Genomic DNA, 24723 nt, shown 5'->3' with positions numbered 1-24723 from the left:
AGTGTGAGGCCTGGACTTTGGGGGAGTTTGGGGTTGTGTGGCACTTAAACTGTAAATAATAGACTTGTAAATAAACGTGTGGTGGTGATTAACATCATGTCTGCCTGTCTGTGTCCGGGCCTTAGTCTACACTACAGTGATCCCTCGCTATATCGCGATTCGCCTTTCGCGGCTTCACTCTATCGCGGATTTTATATGTAAGAATATTTAAATATATATCGCGGATTTTTTGCTGGTTCGCGGATTTCTGAGGACAATGGGTCTTTTAATTTCTGGTACATGCTTCCTCAGTTGGTTTGCCCAGTTGATTTCATACAAGGGACGCTATTGGCAGATGGCTGAGAAGCTACCCAACTTACTTTTCTCTGTGTCTCTTGCGCTGACTTTCTCTGATCCTGACGTAGGGGGTGTGAGCAGGGGGGCTGTTCGCACACCTAGACGATACGGACGCTCGTCTAAAAATGCTGAAAGATTATCTTCACGTTGCTACCTTCTGTGTGCAGCTGCTTCGTGAAGCGACATGCTGCACGGTGCTTCGCATACTTAAAAGCTCAAAGGGCACGTATTGATTTTTGACTTTATTTTTCTCTGTCTCTCTCTCTCTCTCCCTGCTCCTGACGGAGGGGGTGTGAGCTGCCGCCTTCAACAGCTTTGTACCGGCGGTGCTTCGCATACTTAAAAGCCAAACAGCCCTATTGATTTGTTTGCTTTCCTCTCTGTTTCCTTTGAAGAGGAAGATATGTTTGCATTCTTTTAATTGTGAGACAGAACTGTCATCTCTGTCTTGTCATGGAGCACAGTTTAAACTTTTGAAAAAGAGATAAATGTTTGTTTGCACTGTTTGAATAACGTTCCTGTCTCTCTACAACCTCCTGTGTTTCTGCGCAAATCTGTGACCCAAGCATGACAATATAAAAATAACCATATAAACATATGGTTTCTACTTCGCGGATTTTCTTATTTCGCGGGTGGCTCTGGAACGCAACCCCCGCGATGGAGGAGGGATTACTGTATATAGTTTCAGGTTACTTAAAACGCTGCAATTTAAAAACTTACTCCAACTAGGGAGCTAGTGCCCCCTACAGGAAATAGTTCCTTACATAAATGCAGACACATTATGCTTCAAGCAAAATTATTTTCATTGAAGTAAAGCATATACAGTAATCCCTCCTCCATCGCGGGGGTTGCGTTCCAGAGCCACCCGCGAAATAAGAAAATCCGCGAAGTAGAAACCATATGTTTATATGGTTATTTTTATATTGTCATGCTTGGGTCACAGATTTGCGCAGAAACACAGGAGGTTGTAGAGAGACAGGAACGTTATTCAAACACTGCAAACAAACATTTGTCTCTTTTTCAAATGTTTAAACTGTGCTCCATGACAAGACAGAGATGACAGTTCAGTCTCACAATTAAAAGAATACAAACATATCTTCCTCTTCAAAGGGGCAAACAAATCAATAGTGCTGTTTGGCTTTTAAGTATGCGAAGCACCACGGCACAAAGCTGTTGAAGGCGGCAGCTCACACCCCCTCCGTCAGGAGCAGAGAGAAAGAGAGAGAGATAGAGAGAGAGAGACAGATAAAAAAATCAATACGTGCCCTTCGTGCTTTTAAGTATGCGAAGCACCGTTCAGCATGTCGTTTCAGGAAGCAGCTGCACAAAAGATAGCAAACGTGAAGATAATCTTTCAGCATTTTTAGACGAGCGTCCGTATCGTCTAGGTGTGCGAACAGCCCCCCTGCTCACACCCCCTACGTCAGCTCAAGAGAGAGAGAGAGAGAAAGTAAGTTGGGTAGCTTCTCAGCCATCTGCCAATAGCGTCCCTTGTATGAAATCAACTGGGCAAACCAACTGAGGAAGTATGTACCAGAAATTAAAAGACCCATTGTCCGCAGAAACCCGCGAAGCAGCGAAAAATCCGCGATATATATTTAAATATGCTTACATATAAAATCCGCGATGGAGTGAAGCCGCGAAAGGCGAAGCGCGATATAGCGAGGGATTACTGTATAAACAATAACATCTGCTTTCTTGATATGCCTTAATTTATTAATGATGCATTTATAAACTATTAATTTCTTCTCCAGAAAGTTAGTGACAGATTAATTAACTATCACTCTCAACATTCGATTAAGCAACAATATGAAATTAATGTCATTTAAATAACTATCCATACTATCATGAAACGTGAGGTATTAAAAATTCTGTGTTTAAAAACGATAAAATAAAGCAGAGTGATGAACAACTTACCTGTCTTGAGCACTACAAGATGTAAAGAGTCATCCCGAATATATGACACAGCTGCAATGTCATGAATAGGCACCCTGAGAATGATGTCCTCCCCATCCCTCCAAATAAGTTTGATATTGTACGCAGAAAGGCTGACCACAGCATCATGCTCTGGAGTCAACAGGCCTGGGAGCTGGTGAGCCTTCTAAAAGAAGGGGAAAAACAAATGAGTAGGGGGCATTTAACCAAGTACTGCTACACTGGAAATATGGAAACAATGGTCCAGTGCTGCATATGTACAGAGCCAAGTGATGATGGACAGTGGAGCAATGCAGAATATAAAGTAATCATCAGGGAAAACAAAAATAAATAAATCACTTTTTCAACTTACGTTTCTTGTAACTATTTAGATTAAAAGTGAATCCACTTTAAATACATTCTACTAAGGACAATATGTATTGAACAATATTTTGCTGAACATTTTATCCAAATCTATTTTTAAATCAAATAATTGATTTCAAAGTTATTAGTTAAGTGTCATATATAAATAACTGTGAGAGTCTCAGCATTTTAAGTGATACACACAGGGTCACACAGAGCGTCAGTGGTGGATACTTCACCCCTGAGCTTTAGAGAGCAACATTTGGCCACCAGGCAGGAAATCCGTCAATCCAATTAAATGGAGAATAAAACAAAAGACCATATTCTCTTGTTAACTGTATGTTTCTTCAGAGCTATTAAACAGTATTAAAAGTTTTACAAGAAGATGTCAACACAGATCAGGTGATGATATCACACTGACGATTTGTTGAAATAAATGTTCTGACAAAAATTTCAAATACAACGATTGTATCATGAGCAGAGGAACAGTGCTCATATAACTTACAAACACAGTGTTAGTCCATATAATTTCTGTTTTGATTAATCATTTTCTATTACGAACGTCCATACTTAACAAATTCAAAAGACACTAGCACATTTGCTCTGGGAGAAAAATTAAAATCACTGACTGCTTATATTTCTCCTATTGCACAAGGAAACTCATCAGCAGAAATGATTCACTCTGTTACCAACACTCTAATGATGAATCATTTCGACCTTGGAATCGTGGCGACTACACCCAGATAAGAACAATTCCAAACTTACATCAGAATGTCCCATTCATGAACATAAGAAGCTGGACATGCTTTATTTAAACGTTAAATTCTTTCAAATGTAAACAGGTGTTACAAATGTGCAGATCTGACTACAACCTGATCCATCTCACTCTCACCCACAAGCCTAGTTATCACATGGCAACAGCAAGCAAGAAGTTCTTGTTTGTGTTTGGGGTGATGTTTGTTATAATATTGGTATTTTTCATGAGCTCCTCTGATGTCTTAATTTCACCCTGGGTACTTTATCTGTCATATCTATTTAACTAAATTGAGAATGGAATATACATTAATTATATATCACTTAGAATGGTAGATTTGCTACTTAACACTTAACTTATGAATTCATTATGTGAAAAGGTAAGAAGTGAATTGTTCTGCATACACAAGCAGAGTATATACAACAAACAAAGGCTTACCCGTGCAGTATCAATTAAGTGCAATACTTCAGTCCGGCTGGATGGATTCAAGTACCCTGGTACTGAGGTAAGCTGCCCTAAATACTAAAAAAAATAAAAAATAAAAAAAAAAAAATAAAAAAAAAATAATAAACTCCTTTTTTTCCCCCACTTTCAGTTAAATTTTATGCTTCACCTTTTAAATTAAAAAAATGTCACTGGTGGGCAATCTGGGGCTGTTTTAATTTCTGGACTTTCACTTCTCAAATAAAGGCCAGTGGCACAGTAAACATACATACATAAATACACACATAGATTTGACCATATGTCAAACAGGCCATGTTTAAGTTACAAAGTATACAGGTCACTGCAACTGAGGCTCTGAGGCTCTGTGGGTCTGGTGTGGTTTATAAGTATAGAATGAATAATGCTGGACATCCTCTCTCAGGCACACTAACACCTCTGCAGGTCATTCACTAGGTCCCCCCCGTGTGGTTCTGGGATTTTTGCTCACCGTTCTTGTGATCATTTTGACCCCACGGGGTGAGATCTTGCGTGAAGCCCCAGATCGAGGCAGATTATCAGTGGTCTTGTATGTCTTCCATTTTCTAATAATTGCTCCCACAGTCGATTTCTTCACACCAAGCTGCTTACCTACTGCAGATTCAGTCTTCCCAGCCTGGTGCAGGTCTACAATTTTGTTTCTGGTGTCCTTTGACAGCTCTTTGGTCTTGGCCATAGTGGAGTTTGTAGTGTGACTGTTTGAGGTTGTGGACAGGTGTCTTTTATATTGATAACGAGTTCAAACAGGTGCCATTAACACAGGTAACGAGTGGAGGACAGAGGAGCCTCTTACAGAAGAAGTTACATGTCTGTGAGAGCCAGAAATCTTGCTTGTTTGTAGGTGACCAAATACTTATTTTCCACCATAATTTGCAAATAAATTCTTTAAAAATTAGACAATGTGATTTTCTGGATTTTTTTTTTCTCATTTTGTCTCTCATAGTTGAGGTATACCTATGATGAAAATTACAGGCCTCTCTCATCTTTTTAAGTGGGAGAACTTGCACAACTGGTGGCTGACTAAATACTTTTTTGCCCCACTGTATCCATCTACAGTTAGGTCCATAAATATTTGGACAGACAACTTTTTTCTAATTTTGGTTCTGTACATTACCACAATGAATTTTAAATGAAACAACTCAGATGCAGTTGAAGTGCAGACTTTCAGCTTTAGTTCAGTGGGGTGAACAAAACGATTGCATAAAAATGTGAGGCAACTAAAGCATTTTTTAACACAATCCCTTCATTTCAGGGGCTCAAAAGTAATTGGACAATTGACTCCAAGGCTATTTCATGGGCAGGTGTGGTCAAGTCCGTCATTATGTCATTATCAATTAAGCAGATAAAAGGCCTGGAGTTATTTTGAGGTGTGGTGCTTGCATGTGGAAGATTTTGCTGTGAACAGACAATGTTCAAAGGAGCTCTCCATGCAGGTGAAAGAAGCCATCCTTAAGCAGCGAAAACAGAAAAAACCCATCCGAGAAATTGCTACAATATTACGAGTGGCAAAATCTACAGTTTGGTACATCCTGAGAAAGAAAGCAAGCACTGGTAAACTCAGCAACGCAAAAAGACCAGGACGTCCACTAAAGACAACAGTGGTGGATGATCGCAGAATCATTTCCATGGTGAAGAGAAACCCCTTCACAACAGCCAACCAAGTGAACAACACTCTCCAGGGGGTAGGCGTATCGATATCCAAGTCTACCATAAAGAGAAGAGTGCATGAAAGTAAATACAGAGGATGCACTGCAATGTGCAAGCCACTCATAAGCCTCAAGAATAGAAAGGCTAGATTGGACTTTGCTAAAGAACATCTAAAAAAGCCAGCACAGTTCTGGAAAAACATTCTTTGGAGAGATGAAACCAAGATCAACCTCTACCAGAATGATAGCAAGAAAAAAATATGGAGAAGGCATGGAGCAGCTCATTATCCAAAGCATAGCACCTCATCTGTAAAACACAGTGGAGGCAGTGTGATGGCTTGGGCATGCATGGCTGCCAGTGGCACTGGGACACTAGTGTTTATTGATGATGTGACACGGGACAGAAGCAGCAGAATGAATTCTGAGGTGTTCAGAGACATACTGTCTGCTCCAATCCAGCTAAATGACGTCAAATTGATTGGGCGGCGTTTCATGATACAGATGGACAATGACCCAAAACATACAGCCAAAGCAATCCAGGGGTTTATTAAAGCAAAGAAGTGGAAAATTCTTGAATGGCAAAAGTCAGTCACCTGATCTTAACCCAATTGAGCTTGCATTTCACTTGTTAAAGACTAAACTTCAGACAGAAAGGCCCACAAACAAACAGCAACTGAAAGCCACTGCAGTAAAGGCCTGGCAGAGCATTAAAAAGGAGGAAACCCAACATCTGGTGATGTCCACGAGTTCAAGACTTCAGGCTGTCATTGCCAGCAAAGGATTTTCAACCAAGTATTAGAAATGAACATTACAGACAGACAGACAGACACTTTATTAATCCCAATGGGAAATTTCCAGTTATTTAATTTGTCCAATTACTTTTGAGCCCCTGAAATGAAGGGATTGTCTTAAAAAAATGCTTTAGTTGCCTCACATTTTCATGCAATCGTTTTGTTCACCCCACTGAATTAAAGCTGAAAGTCTGCACTTCAACTGCATCCTAGTTGTTTTATTTAAAATTCATTGTGGTAATGTACAGAACCAAAATTAGAAAAAAGTTGTCTCTGTCCAAATTTTTATGGACCTAACTGTATCTACTTATCTATCAATCATAAAAGATTTTATTACTGTGGCTGGTTTTGGCAATGTCTAGAACATTACTATTTTGTATTGTGTTTCTATGGCTCTTGGAATTAAGCATTTTTTGCCTCAATATAAATAAGATCACACAGACACACACGCATACATATACAATATATATATACTAGCTGCGTGTGGTCTTCTGGGAATAAAAAACTGCCCTAGCAGTTTTACTATATTCATGAACAAGGAGAGGTGTAAGCTAATTCTTAAGAATTACTCAGTGAAGAGGACGTGGACCCACCTTGTGCTTGCTGCCACACTGGCTTTCGTAAGAAAACACTGGCAATACCATATATTGGCTGTGTTGCTGACATGAGTCCTATTAATCTTTGTCTCAAGAAAATACCTCCAGATAAACAATGTTTTTGTGAAAACGTCAAGCCTTGCCCTCCGTTGCCAAGGTGTTTCACTTACACGTTGTTGAGCCGCAGCGATTGCTTTGTTTCGATGTTGTATCTCTTTATCTGTGCCATTAGCATGACGTCGTTGTTGCGTGGTGTTTGCTACACACAGGTCTTTGGTAGCAAGTACCAAAAAATGTAAAAGTGCATGCATGCACCATCTAGTGGCTGTGGCTGAATGTGAGCAGAGCAGACTGCTCCATACACACACACACAGGTCTTTACTTTACATATGTCTAATATGACAACACAAAAATATCCAATCAAAAATAAAACAATTTGAAAATACCAAGATCAAGGCTGGAAGAAGAAATGCAACTAACTTTTCTCAAATTCAGCAAGATTTTATATGGTATAATAGCAGCTGCTGAAAAAGCACATTTAATCACATGCTATACTTAGTAGGTAGGACACAGGTGTACATTACCTTTGATGAGTCATGAATAAGGAATGCTTTTATGGGATTTAAAAAAATGGTAATTATGCACAACTGAAAAAGAAAGCAGCAAAGTACATGAACTAAAAAGTTTTTTGTTTTTTTTTGAAACTTTCAAAATATATCAGCCATTACCAACAATGTCATTTGTAGCTATTATTTCACAGAATCCATTAAGATTTTTTTATTCCACTATCAGACTGACTCCACTCCTACCGTATGGTGGCCTTTTTGCGACAGCAGAAATGGCAAAATATAAAACACAGGAAAATGAAGCATTTCCTTGAAAATAAACAATCCTCAAACACAAACAGAAAAACAGATGAAAAAAATCAAAGGGTAAGTTAAAACAGACATGCTCATAAATGAAGTTATCTGTTCTTAGATTTGCTGTAAGAAGCAAAATAAATAAATAAGTAGTTTTTTTTTTTTTTAAGACAAGTTCAATGTCTAAACCATTTCATTATGTATTTTGGCTAATTACAATTTCAATGTTGATTTTTACTTGGTTGCTAACAAGCCAAGAAAAAAAAGCAGGGAAACTATTTTTTAAAGCGTATTTACTGTTCATATATTTATATACAATGCAGAGTTGGCTCACTTACTCAGTCACTCACTAACAAACACACTAATTTCAAGTGTAGTTAAAATGTGAAATTTAGCAGGATGGCACACCTAGGTTAGTAGGCATCCATTAAGAAAGGACATTTCGTATATATCAATACATAGGGGTAACAACAATAGAAAAATTAAAATACACCAAAATCTAAATCAGTGGTTCCCAAACTCAGTCCTGGGGACCGCCTGTGGTTGCAGGTTTTTGTTCCAACCAATTTCCATTTTTCATTGGACTCTTAGTTTCCCAGTTTCTGTGTTTTGGAGTCAATGTAGAAATTACAAACTAAAGTTGGTAGATTTTTATTAAAATGTAATAAGCAGTTACATGGGGAATATGTATTTTTTAAGTAGTCAACAGTATTTTGAACCTAATTTTCATTCTGCTTTTCCAGGTGTTCTGGTTATTTAATTGATTCTTTACTAATCAGCAGGTCTGACACTGAAGTCGTTGCAACTTTCATCACCCTGGGGCTCTGCCTTGTTGGTTGGTATTTGTCACTGTTAGGGTTAAATGAAGGGAGCAAACTACACAGGTAAGGGGGAAAATAATAGGAAAACAACAAAAGAGAGTTAAACAGTTATAGCTTTAGAAAAAAATAGAAATATTTCTAAATGTCTTATAAATGTACAAACAATACTGTTGTGTTTTTTCGAATGCAGAATAAGAAAAGAGTAAAAAAGACCAGCTAATTAAATGAGATCAGTTGTTATCGATTGTGAATCTGGTTGGAACAAAAACCTGCAGTCACAGGGGGTCCCCCAGGACTGAGTCTGGGAACCACTGCATTAAAAGATTTGATTGAAATTTGGTGATGTTACAGAAAAACAAAATTAGCGGACACAAATTTTTATTTGTCGATATTTATTAATATGTTGTTAACTTTCACACTCTTGGGTACCCCGACAGTGTACTTTATGCAAATGAAAGACACAACATAAGTAATGGACGCGAATAGCACCAGTAACCAACAGGGTGAACGGATGACTGAAGACAGAGAGGTGTGTGTCCTGGACAAGGAAAAAAAAAAAAAAAAAGGACACGTGATCACATTTTTAAAATGAAGAGGAAGTTCAGCAAAGCTCAATGCTTAAGAAGTAGGTTTTTTGCGGTTGACTATTGGCACTCTTAGAAGCATACTGGCTCTCATCTTGGTTATACATTCTGCTCCGGACGCAGTGCTGAAAAATGACCTCCTTCACACATTCTTCAATCACAGTACTTAAAACATTAAACAAGAAATGTCGTTCTAGTGGTGACTGAATTTCTAATGGAGAGGTTCTTTGCAGTACTTTCTCTTCAAATTTTAATACACAAATAACTGGCATTTACGTGTACACATTTCAAGTACTGTTTTGCACATTGTGATTGTCAGCACTGTACATTCAGTCTCTGAGGCTGGTTCAGAAGCACTTTGCAGAGAAAATAGGATTGACATCATTTCCTTTTATCATGTTGTGGGTTGTAAGGTGACTCTTTTTGTCTCCTAAAGGTCTTCTGTGATTTTAAATCCTGGCGATCACACTACTGAACAGGAAGTGTCCTCAACATTGTGAGCCCAGATATTGAGTTCTGCAACAAAGGGAGTCTAGAGGACAACTCTGGATGCTGTATGAGTACCTCAGGAAGCTTACTGAAAAATATCAGGATTAACACATATGTACAGTAATACTGTATGTGTGTCTTTATATTTACAGAAGGTTATTCCCACCACTCAAATAAATAAATAAATGCATTATAATATAGCTTGCTGCTGTCTGTGCAACATCATGCAAAGCACATGCATAGCATGTAATCAAGGGAAAAGAAATTAACAGCCATTAGAGTTATATACATTTAAATTTGCACTTGCAGATGGTACAAAATTACGATCACACAGAGCCAGTGTTTACCAGAGCAGCACACTGGTGTAAGGCAAGACAGAAACGTGTGGGGTGTTAGGCCAGTCCGTAGGGATCAATCGCACAGCCAGTCAGAAAAGAATGTGCTCAGTGCAAGTCAGTAAGAGAGAGACCAATAAGTAATGTACTGGTTTAGTTTTAATTCTGTTATTTGATATAGATGTTTTGAAACAGTGTGATCTGTATGGACTGTGTCCAATGTTCATACCCAGGGGCACAGGCTGAGAACAGAAAAAGTGGATGGGTGTCACTGACTTAATCTGGAAGCGTTACAGGCACATTTCTAGTATTCATTGTTCAAACAGATAGTCATCCGCAGTTAAGAACAAATACTAATACCAATATGTCTAGAAATACACAAGTTGAACATGCGCTACCACTCTTTTATATATTAAAATATCTGTACTAAACTACATTTCTAACTATAACTTGTGTTTAGTTCTTGTCACTTGATTGCAAGCTGCATGCATACTTCTATCTCAGTGGCTGTCACTAGACAACCAGAATACATATGTCGAAGGCACTGGAATATTGTTTTCTTAGCTTTGATGAAGCTGCTTAACTTCTGGCATTGACTTCCTGTAAAAATGCTACTTTTTTTTTTAATTGTCGTTTTATCAGCAATACCACCGATTTCAATGGAAAGAAGCCTTGGCTGGAAATGCTCAAAAACTGCTGCATGCAGGAGTTTTCTAAACTGATCATTGCTCAAATTGCTTATGTTTGAACAAAGTTATCGAAAATAATGGCAAATAACTTTACAAGCACTAATGGGGCATTCATTTTGACAAGAAAGATGATCGGATTCAGGTGGAGAACTTTATTTCTGGGTGCAAAGAAAATTGTCTGCAAGTCAACATCGGCATAACCATGGAATTGGTAGCTGCCTTTCACTTCACCAAAGAGCCCCTATGCCCTGTCACTATTCAGGGAGTGGATGTGGAGGTTGTGCATTGCTACAGATACTTGGGGGTCGACATCAGTGACAAGCCGGACCGGTCTAGTAACACAGAGGGACTATGTAACAAAGGGCAAAGCAGATTCTTTTTTTCCCCTTAGGAGACTGCGGTCCTTTAATTTGGACATTGACATCCTTTACATGGCCTATAACTATGCTGACCACTGCAGTGTGCTGGCCCAGTAACATCACTGAATCAAAAAGACAATTAGGAAGGCAGGGTTAGTTAACAAATGTGCTCTCGAACCAATTCAGGTAGTAGCGAGGGAGAGAATGAAGGCGAAACAGAGTGCCATTATGAACAATATTGAACATCCTCTCTATGACAAGTTATCATCAAGTAAGCTCAGTCAACGAATTATTTAAGTCGGTCAGGAAATAATAAGCGGCTCCTTTATACCTACGACAACATACATACACTAAAATGAACCACTGGGGGTGATTGCTCTGATTAGCCAAGATAGAAATTTTTTTCTTCTTTTTTATAACTCTTGTGGGTGGTTGTGAGGGGAGGATGGCTGCTATTTGTTGTATTTCTATGCTAGCTGAAATACCCAGCGTTGCCCGGGAGAAAAATGAAGTGTTTTTGTTTTTAACTGTTTGAGAAAAATATAATTAAAAAAAATAAAACTGTAAAAATAAAAATAAATCGGTGGTGCTCAGACATAAAGAATGCTTGCAGCCACCTCCAGTTCGCCCTCTGGTGGTCGTTCTGAGTGTCAACTGGATGATAACATGCATACAAGACTAAGATTACCCCTCACCCTACCCAGAAGGGGGTGGGTTAGGGTTGATTTCACCCTACAGTATTTTTAGTCGACCAATGAAAAACATGTGCCAAGTTTCATGAAAATTGCTCATGCCGTTCGGAAAGTGATGCTGGAACACACATACATACATACTGTACATACATATAGACTTTTGTATATATAGATTTCTTCAGCTTCTGTAAAAGCTCAATTTCTGCTTAGAACAAATTAAAGTACTTTAAATAATTCAAATATCTATCCCATTACAGACATGGAGAGAAGTTGCATAGTCTATGTAGGCAGTGCCCGGTCTGGAATTCAAACCCAGTAGCCTGATACTGTGAGACAGAAGTGATAACCACTGAAACACCATTACCACCCACTTCTTCTTCTTCTTCTTCTTCCGGCTGATCCCGTTAGGGGTCGCCAAAGTGGATCATCTCCTTCCATATCTTTCTGTCCTCTGCATCTTGTACTGTTACAACACCATTACCACCCACACTGTTTACAATTATACAGTATATATCTATAAAATTGGACCGCAAGAAAATCAAGTGCCATTCTTAGAGTCAAAAATAACACCAAAGGCGCTGCTGGTGTGTAAGAAAATAGCTGGACACTAAGCATATTACACTTGCTTTTACAGATTTACATTTCTGAAAGAAAAACTGCATTTGATAAAGATGCCATTAACAGCTAATCAAAGTTTACTTAACATTACAGTTTAATACAAATGGGTACAAGCACAGAAAATGTTATGCAAATATACCTTGACTTCTTTCTCAATGTAGTCATTCAGCAGTATATCAGGATCTACCCGATGATCTGGGACAGACAGGGAGACGGTATGTAGAGGCCTTCGTTCAGTCACCTTTTCTTGGGCCTTCTTGTCCCTCCCTTTTTCTCCTTTTAGAAAAACTCGCTTGAAGGGCGAAACAATACCAGGCTAAAAGTAAAACAGAACACAAAACAGGATAAATTAATCAAGATAATCGAAATCTGCCCTACCTCCCAGTAATTTCCTCACTGTGCCTGAATATACACTGATGCGATAGAGTAGTGTTTCTAAACCTGCTTGGTTTTGTCACCCACTATTTCTCCATATGAGTGTCTCCGCAACTCACCAAGAGGGAGATGGTGGGTAGAGTGCCCCTTGGTTAAATTGAGTACCATTGTCCAGGTCTTGAGGTTCCTCCCTTGGTGAGCTGAACAAGACTGTCCGAGCTTCCCCCTTGGTCAATCAAGCCCGGTCGATGTAGCAGGAGGGGTTTAACCATGCATAAATCCATATGGGGGCACTAGGAGCGTGATCTACAGTACATAGCTGAAAATTCAAAGCTTTTCAGTGAGAGACATTGAAATTTCAGAAACACTTCAGTTTAGGTACTGCAAAAATGCATCAATTACTCGGTAACTATTATGTAACACGACTTAGAATACACTTGAGTGGGTCTTCATAACACTAACAAAGCATCAGTAAAGTGTTTATTCATCACTGCAATGTAACAAAACGTCACTTTGGAGTGGTCTGAGGTGGCTTAACTGTGACATGTTTCTCTTGATATTCTATATTTAGAATAAGAATGATGAATCCTTCATATTAACGAGTCATTTTACCATCATATCAATACATCACACTGCACAGACATTAACAACCAATCAGTTGATGTTTTATAAGTGTTACGAAGACCCAAAGAAGCCTTTGCCAAGGTCTTCCTATATAAAAGTAAATGTCTAATACAGTAGATGCATTTTTGCAGGGCCTGATCTAAGATGTTACAGAAATTTCAAAAAAGTGTATTGCATGTACTTTTCAGGATACAGTGGGTATAGAAAAGAACCACCCCCCTTGAAATATTCCCAATTTTTTTTTGCTTTACAGCCTTAAATGAACAAAAAAAAAGTATTTCTTCCCAGCTTTACTTACTTAATGCAATTGATAACATCCAAGTGAAAAATATCACAGCTACAGTTCAGAAAAATGATAAAAAATCAAACACAAGACCTACTGAGATTATAAAGGATCACCCCATGTCAATGTCATTTTGTTGACCTCCCCTTTGCTTTAATGACAGCCTTGAGTCTGTTGAGATTCTTCTCTATCAGCTTTGCACACCTAGATTAGTAATATTTTAGTAATATATTAGTAAATTGGATGGTGAACATTGGTGGTCTACTATCTTCAGATCTTTCCACAGACTTTTAGTGTGATGTAGGTCTGGGCTCTGACTGGCCACACAAGGACATTCACTTTTCTCTCCATCAGCCACTGTGAGGTCAATTTTGCTGTGTGCTTCGGGTTGTTGTCGTGTTGAAAGGTGAACATTCTGCCCATCTTCAACTTTCTGGAAGAGGGTTGCAGGTTTGCCTCAAGAATTTGACGGTATTTTGCCCCATCCATTTTTCCAGAGAAACACCCCCACAACAGGATGCTGCCACCTCCATGCTTTACTGTAGGTATGGCATGTTGTGGATGGTGAGCTGCATTGCTGTACTGTTTGGTATTGAGGCCAAATAGTTTGATTTTGGTCTCATCTGACCATAAGACCTTTTTCCACTTGGCATCAGAATCTTCAAGGTGCTTTCTGGCAAAGCTCAAACGAGCCTTAATGTGGCCTTTCTTGAGAAGTGGCTTTTTTCTTGAAACCCCCCACAGCCCCCCCCCCCGAACAAGGCACACTTGTGGAGCGCTTGTCAAATGACTACTTTCTGCTATTAAATCCTGTAACTCCTTCAAAGTGGCCATTGACCTCCTGGTAGCCTCTCTTACCAGTTTCCTCCTTGCTCTTCCATCCAGTTTGGAGGGCCGGCCGGATCCAGGGAAGGTCCTAGTAGTACCAAACACTTGCCACTTCTTTATGATGGACTTTACTGAGCTCCCTTGGGATTCATAAAGCCTTTGAGATTTTTTTTTTGTATCCATCTCCTGCCTTGTGTCTGTCCACCATTCTGTCCCTGAGATCTTTTGAAAGTGGCTTGCCACCCATAGTCAGTTGTTTGCACTACCAAGCAAGGGAATGAATGCTCCAGGAACAGCTCCACTAATCACACGGATTACAATTGATCACAGGTGGAAGGAAGCCAGTAACCACAATGGAAATGGAAACACCTGATGGAGTTTGGGGGCGGGGAATCCTTTATTAATCTCAGGATTTCTTGTTTTTTATTTTTTAAATTCTTCTGAACTGTAGCTGTAATATCTTTCACTTGGGTGTTGTAGATTGCATTGAGTAAGTAAAGCTGGAAAAAATATTAGTTTGTGTGATTTCATTTAAGGCTGTAAAGCAAAAAAAAAATGGGAATATTTTGAAGGGGGTGATTCTTTTCTATACCCTATCTCCTTGGAAACTGAACCTTTCTAACAGATTTCCTTGAAAAATAACTGTCCCAAATTTCAGTAAAATCAGTCCACTGGGAGACAAGTTTTTTTTTTTTTAATGCAGACAGACAGAAGCAACAATTACAACAAGCGCTTTTTTTCTACATTATATTTGGACTCACCTAAAAAGGCAAACAAATAACAATGTGAAACAAAAAACAAGAATCCCAAGACTTTAAACCTGCAGTACTCCAAAGAACAGAAGAAACTGATTTTGGTGTTCAGAAACCACTGTAGCCTCCAAGTGCTAAGTGCCTGGCTGGACTGTTAAAATAAGAAATGAAGAAAGGAGAGGTAGCTTTATAATCCCAAGTGGAAGCTCTCGGAGTTCAGATGGTACTCAGCAGTCCCAAGCCAAAAGAAAGACAGACCACCTCATGAGAGCATCATATCACACAAACAAAAGACTCGAGATTACACTTACTAACATGGCTCACTACTTGGCCATTAGGTCTCCAACAAGCTGCACGCTTAAAAGGAAGGTCAGCGGAGATACAGCAGCACCTACAAAGTGGGAGCACTGAATGCATCCATTTTGCTCATTACTGTGTGCTTCTCCTTATTTTGGCTTTTCCACACTATGTACTAGATGTGTGATATTGCTGCCTATTTTTTTTTAATAGTATTAACATTTCCTTCGGCTTTTAAATTAAGAATGACATTCCACTTGCGTCTGAGGAAATGAAACCTGAAAGTGAAAGTGTGCCATCTGCGGCATTTAAAAAGTTGTCAACAACTCGTTCAAAGGAAACATCACTTTGAATATCAAGCCATCTCTGTGCAGTAATCCACCCTTCCGGTAATTTTCAGTATATTCACATAATTGTGTCTTCATTGCATGTGGAAACTGTCTTTTATATTAGAATTTAAATTTATACATTCCACCGTGAGTACAAAGACCAAAGAGAACTGTTTCATTAAATCCTATATTGGTATTTATGAAATGTCACTGCTTCATGCACTCAACATGCTCTACTTTGTTGTTTATATTTTAACTTAAGCAATCAAAGAGTAGACCTTGGCGAGTCTGAGTCTCTGTAACTGTTAAGTAGTTGTCGTCTTCTTTCGGCTGCTCCCGTTAGGGGTTGTCACAGCGGATCATCTTCTTCCATATCTTTCTGTCCTCTGCATCTTGTTCTGTTACACCCATCACCTGCATGTCTTCACTCACCACACCCATTAGTACTGGTGGCAGTCGTTGTTAACCCAGGGCTCGACCGATGCGGTATGGAAATTTGTACTGTTGTCGGCATATTGATTTGGCAAAATGTTACACCGGATGCCCTTCCTGACGTAACCCTCCCTAACTTAAATATTACGTTTCTTAAATCACATATTCCATGGCACAATAACTGTCTACAGTATACAGTACATCCTTATTTAAACCTGAAATAGTCCTCTAGTGTTGGCTTAATGTTGCTGGGATGGCATTTGGAAACACAATGCCTAAAAGTCAAGTACTATTTATACATGGTATGTACTGCTATATACGAGAGACATTCAAAAAGTTTCCGCACTTTTTTTTTTTTTTTTAACTCTATTTCAAAAATAAATTACACCACTTTTCTACATAGTCACCTTCTGCAATTTTCCCCAACATCATTCCAATGTTTTAATGCCCAATTACTACTCCTCCCACCTTCAACGTTTCCAATGAAAATATAAAAGTGTGGAAACTTTTTGAACGTCCCTCATATGTTCCATTGCTAAACAATTCATTTTGTTGCTCTTGGTAACTTTCTGGATTTCATAACTTGATTAAATACACTGTATATGCTGGTCATAAAGTTTTTATAGTGTTTTGTGTAAATTTTTTTTGACAGATTTAAATCATAACTCAAAACCGAAGAATTACTACATATTGAATGCAACACAGGAGCGCCGCAGGGGACTGTACTTTCTCCGGTCCTGTTCAGCCTATATACATCGGACTTCCAATACAACTCAGAGTCCTGCCACATGCAAAAGTTCGCTGACGACACTGCTATTGTGGGCTGCATCAGGAGTGGGCAGGAGGAGGAGTATCCATATTACTAACCGAGAATGCTAAATCGGATGGACGCAGGGACATCCGGCCATGGGCCGTAGCCGCAAAAAGACGTACTGCGCAGGCGCCCCAAGAAATGAGGGGCTGCGAGAGGCGGATGAGGGGCTGCGAGAGGCGGACAAGACCACAGAAAAAAGGAGTCAAAGAAATGAGGCGCCAAGAGCACAGAAAAAAGGAAAAGGCACAGAAAAAAGTAGTCAAACGCAGGCGCCGCACGAAACCCATTGCACACGAAACTAGCACTCAAAAAAAAAAAGAAGACGCTCGCGCACAACAGCAAGGCTCCCCCCCCCTACAGGCACCAGACGGGACACACACCAAGAGGGGGATTTAACAAGCCCCTGGAACACAAAAAAAAAAGAACACAAAACCACCCCACACACCCTACAAGCAACGGACGGGACACACACAAAGAGGGGAATTCAACAAGCCCCTGGAACACAAAAAGAAAGAGGACGCTCACGCAACAACAATCCTCACTCACCCCCCCCCCGCCCCCACATCAATAAGAAGTGACACCCAAAGCCACATATCTAAAGGAAACGTCCATATTAAACATACGTCATCTCAAAACCATCACACTAAGCAGCATAGGTGGATCTCCTTACAATAAAGCACTATTAACCGTTCAACTGCAGAAAAGGCTCCATATTAACAGTGAGTGCGATCCTCCTTATTACCTATCCATATTTCGCACGCTGAGGAACAAACAAGTCATGAATACACGGTCACGGGTACAAAACGATTCGGATCGGATAACGGGACCAAACACATGAACACGAATGAAACAACAAAATACACGGCGGCGCATACAACGCGCTTCGGAAACTCCGGGAGAAAAAATGTCTCGGATCAAAAAACGCAAAGCTCAAGTAACCCCATTACAGAGACGTGCCCAAATGGACAGACACAATGAACGTGGATGCATACAGCGCGCGTCTCAAAGTGCTGCATCGAAACAAGCACGATTTCAAAAGAAAGAGCTCGCGTCTCAGACATACAAAAAAGGGAGCGAAGAATAGATGAACGCAGACGTGTACAACGCGCATATGACCTGCCAGAAAACAAGCAAGCAAGACTCCAAAAGCAGAAAGCTCAACTGACCGACATACAAAAACGGACAAGGCTCGATACAAACAATGCATGACGTAGATTGAAACGGACTTTTCGCAAAGCGGAGGCGAATCAATTAAAACTCCAAAATAGCGCGTCACAAATAATGGACATGCAACAACGCGGCACTCAAACGCCACAAGCAAAACATGCCCGTCGCGGACATCAACGCCAGACACCTGCTAAACGCTTACGCCAGTTGGCTGACAACGCCTTCAATAATGAGTCCACTATTGAGGAAAATTCATTGGGATTAATGAATGTCATTTGCAATCATTGTCATTCACTTAACTTACCAGAAGAAACAACTGGCAATACAAATAATGAATTTACACGTTGTTGTCAAAAGGGGCAGATTAGACTGCCTCCTTTACATTCATATCCTGAATATCTACAGAAGCTTCTAACTAACGATGTGCCTGAAAGTAAAAACTTTATGAACTGCATTAGATCCTACAATAGTTCATTTGCTTTTGCATCTACCGGAGTACATATCAGGCCACCAAAAGGCAATGGCCCATACTGCTTTCGCATATGTGGTTAACACAACGCACTATATTATGTCCAAAAAATATTAATGTTAATCACATTAATAACCAGGTCATTTCATTACTTTCTGGAGAGACACGGATCTTTCTAAGCTCTGACAAAGTTGACTCTGATGACGACAATGAACATCTGAATTTCCCCTTAGAATATTTGAACACTATTAACCCGGACGGATGACCACAACACAACCTTACCCTTAAAAACGGAACAATAATCATGCTATTAAGAAACGTTAACACTAAACAGGGTTTATGCAATGGCACACGGTTAGTCGTCAACACCATGACACACAATGTTATTCAAGCAACAGTTCTTTCAGATTCACATGCTAACAATACTGTTCTCATTCCTAGAATTGACCTTACGAGTTCTGACCTAGAATTACCTTTTACATTGAAACGCCGACAGTTCCCCATTAAACCTGCATTTGCCATGACCATCAACAAATCACAAGGACAAACCATGGACAAGGTTGACATTTACCTCTCTGAACCCGTTTTTGGACATGGACAACTTTATGTTGCCTTCTCACGTGTTCGACGTTCATCTGACGTTAAAGTTAAAGTTATAAATGATCCATGCCAAGGAAGACTCATTCAAAGACAAGACACCATCTTTACTACTAATGTTGTATACAAAGAAATATTCCAATAAAACATTACTCTATGCCAAACACTCTATTTTTTATTTATATAGGCATCATCCAAACCTACACACTATTCTTTATCTAATTCATACATCTCACTCTGTCATGCCCCAACGCCAGGGGTTGGCGAACGAAGCGAGCAGGGGGCGGAGCCTCCTAGTAGGAACCTAATCAAAGACTTTGTTAAATGGTGTGACTCAAACCACCTACACCTGAACACCAGCAAAACCAAGGAGCTGGTGGTGGATTTTAGGAGGACCAGGCCCCTCATGGACCCCGTGATCATCAGAGGTGACTGCGTGCAGAGGGTGCAGACCTATAAATACCTGGGAGTGCAGATGGATGATAAATTGGACTGCACTGCTAATACTGATGCTCTGTGCAAGAGAGGACAGAGCCGACTATACTTCCTTAGAAGGCTGGCGTCCTTCAACATCTGCAATAAGACGCTTGTGGTGAGCGTCCTCTTCTACGCGGTGGTGTGCTGGGGAGGCAGCATAAAGAAGAAGGATGCCTCATGCCTGGACAAACTGGTGAGGAAGGCAGGCTATATAGTAGGCACAGAGCTGGACAGTTTGACATCTGTGGCAGAGTGACGGGCGCTGAGCAGGCTCCTGTCAATCATGGAGAATCCACTGCATCCACTGAACAGGATCATCCCCAGACCGAGGAGCAGCTTCAGCAACAGACTGCTGTCACCATTCTGCTCCACTGACAGACTGAGGAGATCATTCCTCCCCCACACTATGCAACTCTTCAATTCCACCGTGGGGGGGGGGGGGGTTAAACGTTAACATTATTCAAAGTTATTATCTGTTACACCTGCATTGTTATCACTTTTTAATTTTTTTCTTTATCAGTATGCTGCTGCTGGAGTATGTGAATTTCCCCTTGGGATTAACAAAGTATCTATCTATCTATCATATAGTGCCTTTTATCTATCGATCTATTTTGACAGCAAAATAAAATGCATTATGCAGTCTGTTTTAATAGCAATTTTTTTTCATATCTTAAACTGTCCATCTTTAATTCCTCCCACTACTTCAAGGTCTAATGAATTAATCTTTAAGCAGTATGCCACGTCACCGATTGCTTCTTTACACTGCTGCATTTTGTCGACTCTTTAATAGCAGCCAACAGCTCCACACAACAACAAAGAAAAAGCCAAATACTAGTAAAGTACAGCACACTGTGATTTGGATAAATCTGGAGAAGTTTAGCTCTAAAATCAAGTCAATTTATTTGTGTACAGCAATCCTACCTGAGTACTAGCTATGTTTACAGGTAAATAATTTACAAATTGTATTAATTGTGTGATGTTCACAACCAAAAACACGCTTCACATTATAGGCTGCATATGCACCAGCTAGGTGTTAATCATTTCATTTTTCTGACTGCCCTTTAAGAGTTCAGTGCAATGCAAAGAAGGAGAGAGTGTTGAATAAACAACAAGTATAACATGAGGGATAATGGCAGTTAATTTGCTAAAATGGTCGGGGATGAGTTAAATGGGCACTTTTTGTTTTTTAAATCGTCCAAGAAAACAAACAGTATCTTTTGATTTTGTTTTATTTTTTAAACTTCACGTTAGTTTTAACATGTCTGCTGGAAATCTGTTGGTCCTCTTCCCGTTCATTCAAAAAGTACTGTATGCCCTCTGAAAAGCGATGGCATAAAAAGCAATTTCCCCATAGTTACCTGCATGCCTCTGATATGTCAAGTAAAGCAAAGCTAAGTATGACATGAGGCCAAGTGCTGCTTATTCTACAAACATTCTAAAATGGCCTTAACACATTTGTTGGAACCCCTAAAAAAGATCTTAAACAATTGGATTTGAGGAATTTTTAAAACAAGCTGTTTTCTTGAATTCGATTCCCACAACTCCAAATGTGCAATCAGTCATTCGGCCGAATTAAACGGAGAAAAGTCACCACTCTGCTGTTTGGTGTCATCGTGTGTCCCACACTGAACATGGACAAGAGAAAGCAAAGGAGAGAGTTGAGGAAACCAGAAAGAAAATGATAGGCAGGCATGTGAAAGACAAAGGCTAGAAGACCATCATCTCCAAGCAGCTCGATGTTCCTGTAGCAACTGTTACAAATATTATGAAGAAGTTTAAGGTCCATGGGACTCTAGCCATTGTTCCTGGACATAGCTGCATGAGGAAAAATTGGCATAAGGATAGTGAAAAAGGCAGATAAAAAGCCAAAGACAGCCTCCAAAGAGATTTAAGCTGAACTCCATGGTCAAGGTTACATCAGTGTCTGATCACACCATCCGTCACTGAGTAACAGTGAGCTCCAAGGAAGAAGACCCAGAGGTCTCCACTTTTGAAAGAAAATCGTAAAAGCGCCAGTATAGTGTCTCCCCCATAACGGCCAAGTCAGAACTTTGCATTCTTTTAAATTTTCTTGCTTGTTAGTTATTCTGATGTGTTTGCAGACTATAATATATGTGTTAATGAATTTATTGATCTGTCTTACTTATTTATGCATTTTTTTTTAAACAGCTTCTGTAAAAAGCCAAAGTTCTATCTTTCTATTCAGAGTCACCAATTAACCTTAATATGGACATTGAGATTAACGAGGATCCAGAATATGGGACAGCTTAGCTTTGGCTAAACAAACAAGCCTGATGGACTGAACTGCCTCCTCTCGTTTGTCAAATTTATGTGCTTACGTCTCTCTATTATATAAAAAAAAAAAAAAAAAAAAAAAATCTCGGAAGGAGACAATACGTAATTTTCTCTGAGACAATTTAACGTCCCGCGAGACAAGGCAGTTAGACAAAAGGACAGCTGCTGTACAGGCTTTTAAATGATGAACAGCAAGCACAACACACAGCTTGGCAGCAGCAAGCCAGCAGCTGATCCAACCGCATCTCCTTAGCATGCGTTCAGCCCCTGCCCCCTTCACAACCCGAGCAGCAGAGACGCGAAGTGGCTGGCGTGTAGCGCGACCTGGGGTTCGAGGGGGTGGGCAAGCGAAGCGAGTTTAAAAATAAATAAATAAAAATAAACACAGACAAAAAGTTAGACAGTGTGCCACCATGTAGCTTCCATTTATTTTCAAAACAGTAATAACTGACATTTCCGCAAAAAGGTATAACCTTCAGGTTTAGCTTATTATGTGGGACTGTTCTTTGTATATATTTTGTTGTCTGACTCCCATTATTTAGCTTAGTACAGTATTTCACTGGTGTTAAGTAAGCCTGCTACAGAACTATTGTTTCTTAGTCCGTACCATTGCTCAAACAAACAGAACACTCTCAAAGCCACTAAACCTAAGCACAAATAAAAACTACAGTGGATATGTCCAGTTTTCTATTCAGTACAAAAAAAGTCCACTGTAAAGACAAGCAACAGAAATAAAGAAGATTAGCGGCTTAGTCTTGATGACAAGCTAGTGCAAACTTTACAAACTAAACAAAATTGAAACAAAAAGTATTTCTGGGTCTGAACAGAAAAGCCATAGATAGAAAAAGGCCAGTTCTTTACACAAACATATTAAAGGACTCCTCCCTGGCAAGAAGTTGCCTGAACCACTAGAGATCTGTTTCAAATTACTATGTATTTTAAAGACAACTTACCTCATTCTCCATGAAACCACAGGTCCAACTAAATAAACCGCATCAGAAGTCTTGTTTTGCTGTTTTGTATTGTGACAAACCTGCTTTTCACAGGCAGGTGATATCCCATAGCAGCAGAGGATAACAGAAAGGTCTCACGTTGCAATTGTCCGCTAAGTGCTGTCCTAGCTACATTACATTGGGCTCTTCAGTTTACACATGACGCTCATCTGCCAGTATGAAAATCATCCGATAACAGAGCTGCTGTGCAAGCCCAAGGCTGATATATAGGAAGTAGATTAACTTCCCCTTCCTGTACTGACACATAGAGCTCAAATATTTGCAGGCTTTTAACAGATAAACATATCACGATGCAATCTGAGCTCTTACAAAAACATGACAAACCCCAAAAGCAGCCAAGCTGGGGTGGAATGAGTGTTTAGGGTGATGTCATTTATGGCTCAGTTTCTGTCTTAAGACCAAGTAATAGAAAAACTTCAAAACCTAACGCTTTAAAGTAAGTTTGCTGGAGCAGCAAAGAGGCAGGACTTTTAAAGCAAGTTTGCCGTTTGAACATTCATACAAGCTGCCTGAGGCAAGCCTGCTGTTATGGAGGAATTTATTTAAATGTTTGACCTCCAACCTCAAAACAGAATGATGCATGGGAATGTGCTTAACACAATGAGATGAGATTTGAAAGAAATGGGCTGTCCAGCGGACAAGGTGGGAGTTGCAACCATCAAATAAACTGGGGCATTTACAGTAATTAAACTTTTGGACCATTATGACAAAGTGTAGAAGTATAGAGAAGCCCAGAAGGAGTTGCATTGCATCTTTGTGGACCTGGAGAAAGCATATGACAGGGTGCCTCGAGAGGAGCTGTGGTATTGCATGAGGAAGTCGGGAGTGGCACCGAAGTACATAAGAGTTGTACAGGATATGTACGAGGGAATGCGACAGTGGTGAGGTCTGCAGTAACAGTGACGGAGGTGGGATTACATCAGGGATCGGCTCTGAGCCCCTTATTTGCAATGGTGAAGGACAGGTTGACAGACGAGATTACACAGGAGTCCCCATGGACTGATGTTTGCTAATGACATTGTGATCTGCAGTGAAAGTATGGAGCAGGTTGAGGAGACCCTGGAGAGGTGGAGATCTGCTCTAGAGAGGAGAGGAATAAAGGTCAGTAGGACCACCACGACAGAATACATGTGTGTGAATGAGAGGGAAGTCAGTGGAATGGTGGGGATGCAAGGAGTAGAGTTGGCGAAGGTGGATGAGTTGAAATACTTGGGATCAACAGTACAGAGAAATGGGGATTGTGGAAGAGAAGTGAAAAAGAAAGTACAGGCAGGGTGGAGTGGGTGGAGAAGAGTGTCAGGAGTGATTTGTGACAGACGGTTATCAGCAAGAGTGAAAGGGAAGGTCTACAGGATGGTAGTGAGACCAGCTATGTTATATGGGTTGGAGACTGAGGCACTGACCAGAAAGCAGGAGACAGAGCTGGAGGTGGCAGAGTTAAAGATGCTAAGATATGCATTGGTTGTGACGAGGATGGACAGGATTAGGAATGAGGACATTAGAGGGTCAGCTCAGAGGGACAGTTGGGAGACAAAGTCAGAGAGGCGAGATGGCATTGGTTTGGACAGGTGCAGAGGAGAGATGCTGGGTATATTGGGAGAAGGGTGCTAAGGATAGAGCTGATAGCAAGAGGAAAAGAGGAAG

The 24723-nt window shown here is 40.1% G+C and overlaps 2 protein-coding genes across 4 annotated transcripts in view; both read right to left on the bottom strand.

The window, feature by feature from the left end:
* Positions 1–24723, bottom strand: part of clic5a (chloride intracellular channel 5a) — a 1193419-nt gene that overhangs the window by 631059 nt on the left and 537637 nt on the right. The gene's annotated exons all lie outside the window — the stretch shown is intronic.
* Positions 1–24723, bottom strand: part of ccm2 (CCM2 scaffold protein) — a 139122-nt gene that overhangs the window by 41761 nt on the left and 72638 nt on the right. Inside the window, exons 1-4 of one of the 2 annotated variants that reach the window (XM_028796393.2) lie at positions 23020–23251; positions 12467–12643; positions 3806–3889; positions 2254–2437 (exon numbers count right to left, since the gene is read on the bottom strand). In XM_028796393.2, the coding sequence (XP_028652226.1) occupies positions 2254–2437; positions 3806–3889; positions 12467–12643; positions 23020–23031 (457 nt within the window). In that variant the 5' untranslated portion in view covers positions 23032–23251. Of the gene's footprint in view, positions 1–2253; positions 2438–3805; positions 3890–12466; positions 12644–23019; positions 23252–24723 lie in introns of those variants that run through there. The other variant, XM_028796392.2, reaches the window with a different exon arrangement.

Source organism: Erpetoichthys calabaricus, chromosome 3 (assembly GCF_900747795.2).
Source record: "Erpetoichthys calabaricus chromosome 3, fErpCal1.3, whole genome shotgun sequence".
NCBI classification, from domain to species: domain Eukaryota; kingdom Metazoa; phylum Chordata; class Cladistia; order Polypteriformes; family Polypteridae; genus Erpetoichthys; species Erpetoichthys calabaricus.
The sequence above is the reverse complement of the archived record's forward strand: the minus strand, read 5'-3'. Positions and strand labels throughout refer to the sequence as shown.